We start from the raw sequence: 14,679 nt of genomic DNA on the forward strand, positions 1-14,679 counted from the left end.
TATTTACTGCCTCAGTGCGATGAGTCTGCATGCCTGTTGAGTCAGGGCCTGTGTGCCCTCCAGGTCAGAGCTCATACCTTAAGTTTGATTGCAGAAAATGCGCCAGCTAAGGTGGATGTTCCACTGGTTTTTCATAATCTGATTGTGAGAGAGCAAGAATATACGATTCTACCAAAGAAACATACACACATAAAAATGAAATGCATCAATAGCCAGTCCGACTGTATAGGGTAAGAGAGAGTAAGACTAGATAAAAACTGCTCAGGCTACAAACACAAACGAGTGAGTCTAACAGAACAGCATGGTGAGCAGATGACGTGACTAGCTTGTCCTTCTCAGATATACACCTGTCAGAAAGGTAACACGGCCCTGAGGGTTGTTTTGCTGAATGCTGCAAACTTCGCAGCAAGTTAACCTGAATTCTTCACTGCTCCTTCTTACTTCACTGCATTGCATTCACCAAATGTGTACTTGAACTGTCTTTGTCCTGAGGAAGCTACGATTGAGATAAGTGTCGTACAAATCTCTTCAAACATTTGTTCTAGATGGTTTAATAAGTAACATTTAATTTAACTGGATAGCATATTGCTATATCAGTACCCAGATTTAATTAATGCCTTTAATTTATTTTATCTACCTAGGTAAGCACCTAGATTAATATTTTTCTAAAAATCATAGCGGACCATTTTTTAAAAGTTCCATAGAGCACGCATTCCTCTGAGAGCAAAAATACGCACTAGACATCAGATAATTTTTCAATATTATTATTGCAAGTAGTCATTAACCTAAAATTACAGTCGGTTAAAATACCTCAATAGCTGATCTGTGCAAGATGTATGAATTTAAATTAAGCATTTTCCCGTAGATTTGAGAGGGAGGAGAGGCATGGAAACAGACTCAAAACTTGTAAGCCTCTGTCTAGAATTTGTAACTATTTAATTGCTTATGAAATATGAATTAGATTTCCATTTCAGCTTTCTTTTTCCCTTAGGCTCCTGATGTAAATTTAAAAGTCTAACAAATTGCCCATAATGGAGATTTTGCTATTGAGATCAAACCTTCCAACAGTTGTGATCAGAAGTACAGATAAAACAGCGTGATTTAGGTGTTGCATGAATTGCCTGCAACCACATACCCTTCAGACAGGGCTGCGCTACTGGCAAGTGAAGATGAGAAACCTATGTGGTAAGGCTTTGCCCATACCCGTTATTAAATACAAATCTGGGTATTTCAGATAGCAGGGTTTTTACTCTGAGATGCCCTTTTAAGAATATATGCTGCCCTAAAAAGAAGTAGCCCTGAAATTACAACCTATGATACAAAAGAAAGTTCTCTGCAGGTGACTTGCACCTAAAAAATGTGACAGCTGTCAAACATGCAACAAAGTCAAATCGCAACCTCATCCCTCAAGTGAGTAAGTCTGAGTTCCTTTAATTTCCAAGCCCCTGTTAAATAAACCAAAAGTCAAGAGAAGATAGCCATAAGGAAAACAGGTTTTTAAAATCTTTTATGATCTGTAGACCCGAGGAACTGGAGGAGTGAGAAAATAATTCTATACATAAAAGTTCTGATTGCAGGGTAGTGATCCAGAGTGCTCAGTCCGTATAAATCAGGAAAAGCCCAACCCGAACAACTAGGGGGGCAATAAAAGACTTTGGATGATCAGTCTCAAGTTCTGCTTCCCTCCGTGCCCCACTGCTGCAGTACTTCCCACTGTCCTGCAAATGCAGTTTCTCACCTCCACAGCAAAACTCCACTTTCATGTCCCTTGTCATTTACAATGCTCCATTTTTTGACTCACAAGCTGGGCATGAAGTAGCATGTGGATTCCCCGGGCATTATTATAGACAAGACACAAGATAAGGTGAGCTAATGTGGAATGGCACTTCCTTAGATCTGTAGAACAGAATTTGCATGTATTTTGTTTGCTAATAGACCACTCACTAAAAATAGGAAGAAAGCAACACTGTCCTAGACCATACAAATGGGACCACCATCTGTAGTACATGCAGAATTATTCTCCACTCTAGCTTGGCTTTGATAAGGTCTTGACTGTAATAGAGTGTCCAGTTTGGGGTCTGAAAATTAAAGAAGGATGTTAACCTACTGAACGGAGTCCAGAGAAAACACAATCCTTGTTTCGCATTGCTGCAGAGAAGGAGAGAATAAAGTGATCTTGTTCTCCGTGGATAGCAGCAGGCTTAACTCTCAGCAAGGGTGATTTAGTTTAGACCTAAGGAAAACATCTGAAGCACTGGAAGGGATTACTTTAATAGACTGTGGAATCTCCCATCACTGGAGATTTTTAAAAGCAGGACAGATAAATGCCTCTCAGAAACGGGTTAGATGCAGTTGGTCATGCCTCAGGGCAAGAATACAGTCTAGCTGACTCCAGCGAGTCCCCCGTTTCATATGTTTTCGTAGTTCATCTGAGGTTGGATCCAGCTCCACTTAACTCCAGTGCCTGAAGGAAGAGGACGGGGAAAAGAAAAAGTGGAAAGGGGAAGTTCCTTTTAAAAATTGTGCCATCTGTGCTAGAACAGTGCATAGTATTTTAAGTAAGTCTTCTCCTCTTAGGCACTGTATCTCATTTTTACGTTTACTTTTCAAGGCTTCTTTAAGAAGCGGTTAACATGAAGCACTCCTATCGTTTGTGACAGCATGGAAGAAAGTTATCATCTCATTTGAGGAGAATTTGTGTCTTGGTCCAGTGCTAATTATTTTTCATTCTTGCCAGGAAATGCACACAAATCTGTCAATAAAACGTATCTGCCTCCTTTATTTATTTTTTAGTCTTACAGAATGGTAGTCTTACAGCACTTTCAGAGCAGCTTCAAACATACTTCAGATCAAAGCCATGTTAGACATGCTATGATACCACAAACAAAAGCCTCTGTTGATAACAAATCGTTACAAGTTTCCCGGAGTCCTGCTGGTACAGCAGCTGTTGATACATATTAAAATCACTCTATGATGAATTATTTTGAATTTGCAGATAGGTTTTTCGGCAGCTGAAATGCCCATTGACTCCTAAAACTCACGCTGAGATGGAGGAAGTATGACAGGTTCAGCAAGAAGTTACTTTGGGGGAAGATGGGAGAAAAGAAGGCAAAGACCTTAAACACAGCAGGCACTGGCAAGTTTCAAATGACAGCTCATACCCAAAAAAGTCACTGGAAGGGAGAAAGCCTTCAGCTTAGTTAATGGGACTTCAGGTCTGGCTTTCTGCTGTGCTGTGCTGTACAGAAGGAGAAAAACAAGGGAAGAGGAGGAACTGGCGTAAAGTAAGGGATGAATACTGTGTGGGGGGTATGTGTGCTTACCATGGCATGAGACAGGTATTTTCACAGCAGCCCAGCGATGCATCCTCCACGTCTACAGATGAAACGCTGCAAATGCTGCAGCAGCTGGCGTTGTATCTATCTATCTTCTCTCAACTGTTGCCCAGGATATCTCCCAAACCTGCCAGCGAGTCTGTTTTCGTTCTGGTTAAAGCACTGTTGATACACTACTAAAGCCAAGTAAATTCAAGAAAACTGCAGAGAGTGGGGGAAAAAAACCCCACACCCAACTATCTGTGCTCTTTGTTGATGTGACCAAATCCTTCACTCCTGTTTTGAGACAACCTAGTCTGTTCTTGCTTACCTTTTCACCACGGCAGTTAAGGCAGGAGGATCTCAGAAGCTTTCTGAAGGCAGCACCAGCCAGCGCTGTGCCCCAGCACTGCTGTGCCCTGGCGTTCTTCTATGAAATACTGACCGAGTCCTCAGCAGCCCGATCTGAATTTGGTCTTGGCCCTGCCTTGAGCAGGAGATTGAACTAGAGACTTCCCAAAGTCCCCTCCAGCTTGAATGAGTCCGTGACTCAGAAACGCCAGAAAGGAATTCAGTGGCTGGCACACACGAGGATGCAGCACATGGAGCATTACTGATACCCAGCCATTATAAAATTACAGAGCACTCTTAATGTTGTCGTTTTATCAGCCAAGGTACGTTTTGAATCAGTATTTTGAACCCAAAGTGAAAAAAGCTATAGCAGTAAAAGCCCGATTTTGACTGTGTGACTGTATCTGCACACAGACTTTGTGCCAGCATCAGTGTGTCGGTCAGATGTCACACCACTGACTCACACAATTTACTTGCACAGGTCTGCACTCCTGATGTGAGAGAGAAGCAAGGAAAAAAACCCAAACCTTCAGAAATTTAAAAAACCTAAACAATACCACATACCTACAAAAAAGTCTGAATCCTTTTCTATCAAATAACTGAATTCACGAAACTACCTGTGAGGACTTGTTCCCTGAACACCTGAAAAACCTTCTCCTAACAGTTTTACTAACTTCTATTTCCTGCTTTTGAATGACCATCTCTTGGCTATGTGACTGTAAAAGAGCACTGCCCGAAAGCTCTTTCTGAAGGAGTCTTATTCATATGCTCGTAAAAGATTGCATTATAACTCTCATACTGAGCACTTTTTTGAGATTAGACCTTACAGGGTGGACCATTGCCTGGCCAAAACCAAGCTGGCTAGGGCTTACGGTGCCGGTGGCGTTTATGCCCTATGGAAGTTCTGGAAGACATGACACCGATGATATTGTTTGGTTGAGGCCAGGTCTTCACCCCTGAATCAAAACTAAATTGGATGACCGAGTGGATGCTTGTACTCAGATCCTGACAACTAGAGAACAGGGTAGAAAAAAAAACTAAGACTCAAAAAAATGACACCACCAAAGGTGGGATAAAACCCACAGATTTCCAGCTGACAAGCAGAAGTGAAAAGGGCTGCTTATTACTGAAGAATGAGGAGGCTTCTGAGAGTAGTAATATTCTGTCAAAATGGGGACAACTTTCATATAATAATACTGTAAGTACCCAACAGTAGGTAAGTAAGTGAGCTCTCTAATGTGGGGGGGAGGAAAAACCAACCAAAACCCCAAACACGCTAGAAAGAAAGCCTGCCTAGTGCTTGTAGAAATGTGGACAAACTTTGTTTGTTTGTTTCCTTCTCATGATGTCAAATCACCTCCACAGGTAACTTTGTACAAGGACTCTGATGGAGAAGACTTTGGGTTCAGTGTCTCAGATGGTTTATTGGAAAAAGGAGTGTACGTTAAAAATATTCGACCAGCTGGCCCTGGCGATCTGGGAGGTTTAAAACCATACGACAGACTTTTACAGGTAATGTTTCTGGTACCACAGAGGTTTAGCACGAAGGGACATGATGTGCAGATTACTTTGTAAAAAGATTCGTGACCACACTGCAGGGTGTTTGGGTATCTGTGTACACAGGCCCGACTGTAGCATTGCGTAAAGTGTGTGCACCGCTTGTTTGGGACAACTTATTATCTACATTGCTTATTATATTTTAAGTTATGAGCAGTACCTTTCTTTTCTATTTCTGCTGGGAAAGGATACGTGTAGGGGGACGGGAAGAAGGACAAATGACTGTAATTGCTCTGCACCACAGGCCATGTAAATCACCGAGACCCTCAGTAAGAAAAGGCAGCACTTCGTGGTGACTTGGGCTTTTATGCAGTGGCACTAAGGCTAGATCGTTCTGTAAAATCATATTTAAAGAAAGAAACGAATTCTTTCAGAATGTTAGAAATTTTAGAACTCCAAAGGAGACATACAAATGCCCACTGGAAAGCTGGAATTTCCTAAGACCTTTCCGGACAGATTTGTAATTTTTGCTGTTCTTGATGTAGACTTGAGGATTGTTTCTGTGCTTAATCCAAGTTGTTGACTGACACAGTTGTAATAATGTAATTCTCACTGAGCGCCACACCTCCCACAGTGCCACGTTGGATCGTGATGGAAAAACTAAATTTTGTTGTCAACTAGCCCAATAAAATACTTTATATATTAATTAAAACCAGAGAAGACCTGAACTGAATTGAAATTTGAGATGTGATCTATTGCATTTAAATTAATGAACACCATGAAAGACAGAGTAACTACGTGCTGTGAAATGCCATTTATGGAGTGGGCATTGTGACAGCTGCCAACAGCTATCACCAGTGCAAATATGCCCACTTTAGCTACGCTCTGTTAAAGGCTGAGTAGAAAACTTAACTAGTGTCTTCAGACCAGACGCCGTGGTTAAATAGCCACGTACTGAGCGATTCTCTACCTGGAATATATAAATCAGGTTCCATCGTCTCAAGGATAATTCTGTTTTTCTTGTGATCTCGTTTCGTTTTCCTAAAATGGTAACAAAAATCCATCTTCCAATCGTTCAGGTAAACCACGTTCGCACCAGAGACTTTGACTGCTGTCTAGTTGTGCCCCTCATCGCAGAATCTGGCAATAAGCTGGAGCTGGTTATTAGCAGAAACCCACTGGCATCTCAGAAAGGAAGCTCAGAACAACCGACTTCAGCAAGTGGGGAGTGGAGTGATCAGACCAATGCCTTCCTTCAACAGAGCAGACACGCTAGTGTTAATACAGAGACACGGGATCCTACAAATACATTATAGCAGAAAGTCATTGTAGTGGGACATTCGGTAACGGAAGACAATTATGGTGCTAAATCCCTTTACGTTTTCTCCGAGATTGAGGCTCAGGTGCTCCATAGCACTACAAAGCACAGGAGGTCAGTCTGTCTGTCTCAAGGCTTATATTAATTCATGGTTACTTTCGAAAAAGTTTAATTCTTCATTAAGTCAGGTCATTCCACTCTAACCAATCTAGCGTTAGCAACAGTACGAAAAATCCTAAGGGCCTTTTTTTCCCCCCGAAATAAGAAACTGGGGAGGTGTTTTAAACATCATTTACATGTTCCTCTCCCTTCAGCAGCAGCTGGTGTTTGAGGGAAAAGCACGGCGTTAACCTCTGCCAACGGTGGTGTCCAGGTTACAGGGTTTTTAAAAACATTTTATCAGAAAGGTGCTGTCTGACGGACAAGGAAGAGTGGTATGCTGCACCGGGTTTTCTTGTTAAATGGCTAGATCTGTGATTTTGGGGACCTTTATGCTGCTGGCAAGAAGGGTGCACTCTTCAGCCGAAGCACGGTTTAGATGTTTTAACAAAACGCTTGTAGGAAGCTGCGGTATGCAGCGAACGTTACTCCCCCACTTTGGTAAATTGTGTTAGAACGTGTGTTATCCCCTATGCAATGGAATACTCAACGGTATGTCTTGCAACCTGTGGGGATTTTTAAGCAGAGACTTTTTTAGGGGGATAAAAAAATCCTCTGAAGGAGGATTGCTGACAACAGTAAAACCGTAATGAGTTCAGACAAGTTAGGAAGGTTTTAAAAGAAAATGGCTTTTTTTAAACTATGTCAGTGGAAGATTGATACAAAAGCTCTTTAATGATCCATAAACCTGTAAACTTGTACTGTCACACGTGAGCTTTTTAAGTCAAACAATTTCTTGAAGGGACAAGAGTCCCATTTGATACGCTTTGTTTTCAGCCGCCTTTATGAGAAACATTACCCCCTGCAACACGTTTTTAGAATTTAAAATTGTAAATATGTTTTACAAACACATCACACAAATTCTCCCCTTCCCCCCAAGCAATAAAATACTGCCAGTTGCTTTATATGCTCACCAGCAGCTGCTTTGGTTTATTCCGGTATTCAAGTTGTTATTGGTAATTCTTGTTATTGGTGAATATAAAGATACTGGATTTGTACATTTGTAGAGTCTCCATATCTAAGCAATCACCTTACAGAGTTGTTTCTGGTCAATTTAGACTGTTTAACTGTATCCCTGTTGCTGTTTCCAATACATGAACAAGCTCACCTGCCCTGCACACACGAGTAGCTCCGATTTCTATTTCAGCACTGCCAGAAAAGGTCAGAATGACATTCAATGCTGAATCATGTAAAAAAAAAAAAAAAAAAAGGTTCATGAGTCACTTAAATATGTATTTTTATTTGTAACAAATAAGTATTAAGCTGTAAAGTATTTTTGTACAAATTTAATACTTTAATAGCATGATATTTATCGTCTATGTTATGTTTTTTGAAATCCAAACTGTTGCAAATATTTGTATGGAAAAACTGTATAAATTGAAATAAACAGTGATTTAAAGACATTAAAAATAAGGTAGCATTTTTCTACTTTGTATTTTTTTTCCACATTTTGTTAGCACAGGTTTAGCAAAAAATACCACGTTTATATTTGTGGTACACTTCCTCCTGCTGTATGTGGTGTTAAAAAGCAAATTTGTTACAAGCAAGCAAGCTGTGCAAATTTTGTCAGTACAATTTGCCTGAGGGTTGATTAAACATTGTCCCCTTTGTAAACTACTTTTTGACTCAAGAGCGAACTGCAGTTTTGGCACATCAGTAACGGCCTCTCATCAATTCTGTAGCATTAGGAGACGGACGAATCTTGGTATGGACGGCTACGTAAGTCTTTAAACCTAGAAATCCCCATGTGTTTTTTAAGGGAACGTCTGGGCGCTCTAAGACCCGTAAGTTCATTCTTCACCAGAACAAAAGAATGGTATGGTTTTTGGTGGCTGACACACCAAGCAATCTCCTACTAAAAACAGATCACTGAAAATAGGCAAGGCTCGCTTTAAGACAAGCTGTTCTTCATAGAACATGCAAATACAGGAAAGCCTTTGAAAATCATCTGCGTGCCCAGCTTCTCTGTTCCAAAAATCTTGAACGAACCAGGTTCAAGAAAGGTTCGTAACGAGGACAGTTAATTGTTTGTTAGTTTTTGAAAAGCTTCCTAGGAGTGGCTTGTCCCAAAGTTAGACTCTTAAGTCTGGAAGACTCAAGTGGGGAATCTTGTACTTTTGCCTGTCAAAACAAAACAAAAATGTTATCAGAGTTTGAACCAGGGCTAAAATACAGTAACATCTTCAAAAAAAGCTCTTTCCCCAGGACAGAGCTCAGAAATTAGATATAATGAAAAAAGCATCTGTTAAGCATGTCTGACTGTATAAAAATCAACTATTAAATTTTATATAAATCTTTCACAGCAGGTCAGCTCCTAAAAACTGACTTCTGTACACGAAGAATAACCTGATACAGGCTAAGCTAGCCAACGGATCCCTCCGGTGAGTAACAAGATACTAAGTTTACTGCTATTGACATAACAACTTATTTTTCCCTATTAGTCATATATTACTCTGGGAAAACATCTGCCAAACTTGACTGTTTCACCAGTTACTGGTCATCTTGAAAGTGATTAAACAAGTAATAATGAAACAACTGTAACACTATCCAGGTGACTTGCGGCAGTGAAAGAGCGTGCAAACGTTTGTTTTAAACTTTCTCAGTAGGGAGGTACTTACAGAGGGTACTTCCACGGCATCCTCAGAATCCTCTGGTTGTCTTTTACACGGACTTTGCTGCACATGGCCCGTCTGCTCTTCTCTGTCGAGAACTGCTGACCCTTCCTGTTTAATCGAGTCAGACGGAGGTTCAGACGGGCCAGGAGCACCTCGAGTTACAGAAACAGACCGAGTCTCAAGCTCTTGACTTTGCCAGCTCTTCGTCAGGGGAGAGGAAGTTTGTTTGGGACAGTTACTTGTTTCTGCGATTGCCTCTCTCAAAAATCTCTGTAAGCGAGTTTTTCTGGGCACGTTCTTGTTAGTGACTGCTCTCCTGAGGTGGGGCTCTTCAGCTATAATATAGACACGGCAGCGTCCTCTGGTCACGGCTGTGTACACATGCTGCCAGTGCTGACGGCCAGGATTGCCAACCACGTAGACAACAGTTTTTTCCTCAGAACCCTGAAACACGTTTAAGAATGCCTTATCAAGGCAAGATCTCCAGTAAGTAGTTTAAAAAAAAAGAACAACCAACCTTACAAGAACAAGGAAGTTGGAGACAACTGGGGACGCTCTCAAGGATATTTTCTATCCTGCATTCAAGGAATTTTAGTTTCAAGAGAGCTTCTGGCTCTTTCACGTGAAAATACAGTGCATTAGCAAGAGAAAGCCATGAGAAAGTTTTATCAGCTCATAGCTTCTTTATTTTTACCTGAAATGTGTGAATAGTTCTGGCCCACGCATGTTTTATATGACATAGCTTCTTCAGTGCCTTATACTTCACCGTGAACGTGGAGCCATACGTGCTGCTGATGGTCAATAAGCGCTGCTTATCAATTTCTACATCCTAAAGAAACAGCACAAGAACACTCGGCAGTAAGCTTGTATCAGCAGTGTGATCAGTGCCTATACATCTGTGCGTGTCCGTATTCTAGCTTTCCCTGAAATTACAACAGCTGCAATGTCAACCGCCTGAAGACGCTGAACCCAAAACATTGCTATCTTTCACTGACCACCTTCAAGGAAAATAGTTTCACTGTACAGGGCCTACCCTAACTCCTTCTGTTTAATAAGAAAAATGCTGAGAAAGGCAGTTTTAACCCCCAGAAAACTTAAGATTATCTGAGGGTACAGCGAAATATACCAAGGAGGCCATGTAACAATTTGTTGCCAGGAACGGAGAAGAGCCTACTCTCTCCCACCAACCCCGTATGGTCCCCCTTTCCCACGCACAAATAGCGATACTTTCACCAGACTCTCCGCTGAGTCAACCCGACTCACTGAGCCCAGCAGAAAAATAGAGGGTTTTGTTGCTGTATTTTTTGGTCAGCTTAGTCTTCTGCCAGGGAGAGCTCAAGCTGTAAATCAGCTTTATTCTTTACTTAAGATGATGTTTCTACCTATATCCAAAACATTACCCATTTCAACAACAATACGCTTGAGTATTTACAGAATGTATTTACACCGGACACGAGCAGACCAACTGAAACACATTTTACAAAAATGCCCAGAGATTTCTTTTTAATTCTCTATTTTGAGTCTGCCTCTTCCTTGCCTTTCACATGATAGTTTCGCAGAAGAACTAAGTATATATTATGGACTAAAATTATACAGTGTGAATTGTTTTGTTCCGGGGATTCAACCGGGACTGAATCAGTTACCACTGAGGGTTTTTTGTGCAAATTCTTGCAGCAAGGACTTACCTGTGTTATGAAAAATATATCTCCGTTGCATAGTCGTTTGCTCTCCTCAGCAGTCTCTGTAGTGAGGGTGGTTTCTCCGCTTTTGCATTCATGGTGATTAGGATCCCCTCCGAAACCACGGTCTGGCAAGAGATCCTTGAGATATATATTCCGCATGCAGGAAATCTTGTCATTAATTCGAAATAAAAGTTGGTTTTTATGGTCCCTAGGTCAAAGAAAGAAAGAGGGAGAAATGTATTTACCATCTCTCAGTATTTCTTCTCTTTCCCCTCTCTATACTTGGGCCAGATTAAAAACCTTGATAACATTCAAAACAGTTAAGGCAACTCACATTTAAAAGATGTTTCTTGAGCTTTTGTAAAACCTTTTGGTAAAACACAGTAATATGGAGTAGCACCAAAATCCTGCTTCCAAAAATAGTTCAGAATCTATTTAGAAATCATACAGTGGCAAAAGAGAATTAACCTTGACGGGTTTTTTCAAGTTGCTTTTATGTCAATTTTAAATATTCAACAGTAACTCAAAATCTTGGAATTCATACAGTGATAGTTTAAATGAAAGGCAAACAGTTTATGTTATCTCTGTTCACAGTCCAGGTTGAGATTAAAGAACCCATCCAAGAAAGTTCAGTATATAAATGATTACTGACATAAATAATCAGATCTAGATGAAACATTAGAAGTTTTACAATCTTATTTTAGGTTGTTGGCCTGGCTGTAACACTTTCAAAAACAAAGTGAGATTGTTCACAGGAAAAATTGCAAAACACTGGCTTACCTGGTTACATGATTTGAATAGTGTTGGCAACAAAGTTCATTTATTACATCGCAATCTTGCCTAAATCATACAAAACATGAACAAAATCGTGATGTACAAAACATACAATTACATGCAATGTCACATCAGCATTAATTTCTAAATAATGGAAAAAGCCCATTTTAGCTATGATGATCTTCCACCAACAATTAAAAACAATCGCCGATTGAGAGTTTAGAAGATAGAGCAGTAAAGGAACGGTTTTGTCTAAATATCATGGAAAGCGAGGCAAGGATGTTTGCGACGCACACCTAGATTAGCTAGATCTGCTTTTAAGATAAAGAAGAAAACTAAAGAAAAACTAAAGCCTGGATATATTATTTTCTGTCTGTGAATGTATTAAAAATAGTCAGAAGATTTATTTGCTTTTTAAAGACGTAGAATTTTAACTTTTAAATGCAGTTTAAGTACCTATAAATATATTCTAGAAGAATCTCATATGGAAATGACTAGTAACAGTACTGTACCTGAATGCAGATTGGAGAAACACAATTGATTTCAGAGGTACTCGGCAAACAACAAACAGGTGAACTAGCTAGAATTTGTAAACCACTTATTTGCACACTAGTAACCTGTAAATAGTGGGTGTTTTTAATTGCTGAGAAAAGGTTCTTCACAAATAAAAGTGGAAGAGTTTTTTCTTAAGTACCCTTTTGTGCAGAAGTGTAAGTTTATGGACTATTGGTACTACTGGACATTACATTTACCCCTTCAGTGTTTCTGTGAGGCCATCCATACTATTCACGCTCCTGTGGTGGTTGAGGTTATCAGCGATTACTAACCTTTCCAATCTTTCTTCACAGTGTGTTAGAGCCCTACACCCCAGCCCTTCTTAAATGAAGGGTATTGTGCTTCCAAATACCCAAACCGTAGGCGTTCACCACTGCCCAGGAGGAGCACTAACGCCCATCAGATTATATGACTAAATCTGGCCTTTGTCACATGGTCAAAATGCAAGTATCTTCTGTCATTCGGTCAATGTCCACCTGTGACAGAAGCACGTATAGACAGTAGGTTGTATGTTCCATCACGCACCCTGGAATTCATATCTGCCACGACAGGATACGTTTGAATATGGACACGTCTTTTGTATTTTGCGCGTTCCTCCCGCAGTCCTCACCTTTCGCTTCTGAAGAACACTGCGCTGTTAGCAAACACCAGAACGCAGGCTCTCAGAGAATCTACTGCAAAAACTGACCACTTATGTCCATCCTTTGTTTCTTTAACATAAACAGTACAGAAGAACATGAACACAAAGGCAGAAATCATGGTGCAAAATAACATGAAGCTGATAGAAAAATGAGGCAACTCTCCACGAAGAGACTGGGGGCAACCAGAAGGTACAGGAAAAGACACCTGGCCTGTTGTTCTCTCTAGTAATTTTATGATATTGCCACTAGTCTCTCCAACTCAACGCATTCAGCTATTTTTAGATTGTGGCTGCTAGCAAGGATTTTTTTCAATGTCTGCCGGCATGCTCCGTTACCTTCTGAAAGCAATGAACTGCGATTGTTTGGCATCCTGCAATCCTGGTCCTATTTTCAGTAAAGTCTTTATGGCAGTTTGCAAATCTGTTTTAGAAGACAAAAAAGGTAAGGCACAAAAATATGCAGAACAAATGATTAAAGAAAGAAAAACATAATTCAATATGAAATTGCCTTTGCTTATTTCTTGCTTCAAGGACATTTCAACTTGTTTAAAACAACAAAAAAAACCCAACACACAAAAATACCCCCCAAAAGAAAACCCACACCACAAAACACGCACATATATATACTCCCCCCAAAAAGTATCATGCAGTTATCCCACTATTAAAATCTGAGAGACAAGAGTGATATGGAAGGAGAGAAATTCTTCTTTCTGTGTTAAATAGCTGCATAGAGCATATTTCATGCAAAATAAGGTTTTGATACAGCACATTAAAGAGGTAAGGTGATAATATTCACTTTTTTTTTTTCCACACCCCCCCCTTGAAGCTTTTTGATGCATATAAAGCAGAGGCCACTCAATCCACTCATCCAATAAAGGTCAAAAAACCAAAAACAATGGCCCTAATCATGACTCCAAAACATTTTTAAAGAAATACTGGTATCCCCTCTGCTTCAATTTTCCTAACTTGATTCGAGAGTTGGGAGCACACTCCTGTCCAACACATCACTGGTGGTGTTGAGTAAACATCTGAGTAAACAGTTGCTGTTTACTCAAATGATTCACCTCCGAAAAATTTAATCCTTTAAGGTTTGACAGCTCCAGCTACAACATAAAAAGATGATCACATTTGATTACACTGGTGGAAGCTGCATCACCCCCATTTCTAAATGTAACTGGTGAGCTGGAGCTCTACAGCGTATCCTTTGCACTTACGGGTCTCGCCCTGTGCACTTACAGAAGGCAAAAAGTAAACTATGAATCTAGCATTTAAATTTATACCAGAAACAAAAACAGACTAAAATCTTCCCAAACTGTTATAGAATCATAGAATAGTTTGGGTTGGAAGGGTCCTCTAAAGGTCATCTAGTCCAACCCCCCTGCCGTGGGCAGGGACATCTTCAACTAGATCAGGTTGCTCAGAGCCCCGTCCAACCTGACCTTCAATGTTTCCAGGGATGGGGCATCCACCACCTCTCTGGGCAACCTGTGCCAGTGCTTCACCACCCGCAGCGTAAAAGATTTCTTCCTTATATCTAGTCTAAATCTACCCCCCTTTACTTTAAAGCCATTCCCCCTTGTCCTGTCGCAACAGGCCCTGCTAAAAAGTTTGCCGCCATCTCTTTTATAAGCCCCCTTTAAGTACTGATAGGCTGCAAGAAGGTCTCCCCAAAGCCTTCTCTTCTCCAGGCTGAACAACCCCAACTCTCTCAGCCTTTCTTCACAGGAGAGGTGTTCCATCCCCCTGATCATTTTCGTGGCCCTCTTCTGGACCC

The 14,679-nt window shown here is 40.6% G+C and overlaps 2 protein-coding genes across 2 annotated transcripts in view; one reads left to right on the forward strand and one right to left on the reverse strand.

Moving 5' to 3' along the window:
- The window catches only part of GRIP1 (glutamate receptor interacting protein 1), a 242,504-nt gene extending 235,164 nt beyond the window's left edge, over positions 1–7,340 (forward strand). Inside the window, exons 23-24 of the mRNA XM_009327570.1 lie at positions 5,031–5,177; positions 6,242–7,340. Of these exons, the coding sequence (XP_009325845.1) occupies positions 5,031–5,177; positions 6,242–6,478 (384 nt within the window). The 3' untranslated portion in view covers positions 6,479–7,340. The remainder of the gene's footprint in view (positions 1–5,030; positions 5,178–6,241) is intronic.
- An 812-nt stretch (positions 7,341–8,152) lies between these two features.
- The window catches only part of HELB (helicase (DNA) B), a 17,000-nt gene continuing 10,473 nt past the window's right edge, over positions 8,153–14,679 (reverse strand). The window contains exons 7-13 of the mRNA XM_009327571.1: positions 13,242–13,326; positions 11,717–11,776; positions 10,940–11,144; positions 9,949–10,083; positions 9,494–9,698; positions 9,258–9,406; positions 8,153–8,760 (exon numbers count right to left, since the gene is read on the reverse strand). Coding sequence (XP_009325846.1) covers positions 8,671–8,760; positions 9,258–9,406; positions 9,494–9,698; positions 9,949–10,083; positions 10,940–11,144; positions 11,717–11,776; positions 13,242–13,326 — 929 coding nt within the window. The 3' untranslated portion in view covers positions 8,153–8,670. The remainder of the gene's footprint in view (positions 8,761–9,257; positions 9,407–9,493; positions 9,699–9,948; positions 10,084–10,939; positions 11,145–11,716; positions 11,777–13,241; positions 13,327–14,679) is intronic.

The sequence above is a fragment of the Pygoscelis adeliae genome, unplaced genomic scaffold (assembly GCF_000699105.1).
Source record: "Pygoscelis adeliae isolate BGI_AS28 unplaced genomic scaffold, ASM69910v1 Scaffold113, whole genome shotgun sequence".
Taxonomy (NCBI): domain Eukaryota; kingdom Metazoa; phylum Chordata; class Aves; order Sphenisciformes; family Spheniscidae; genus Pygoscelis; species Pygoscelis adeliae.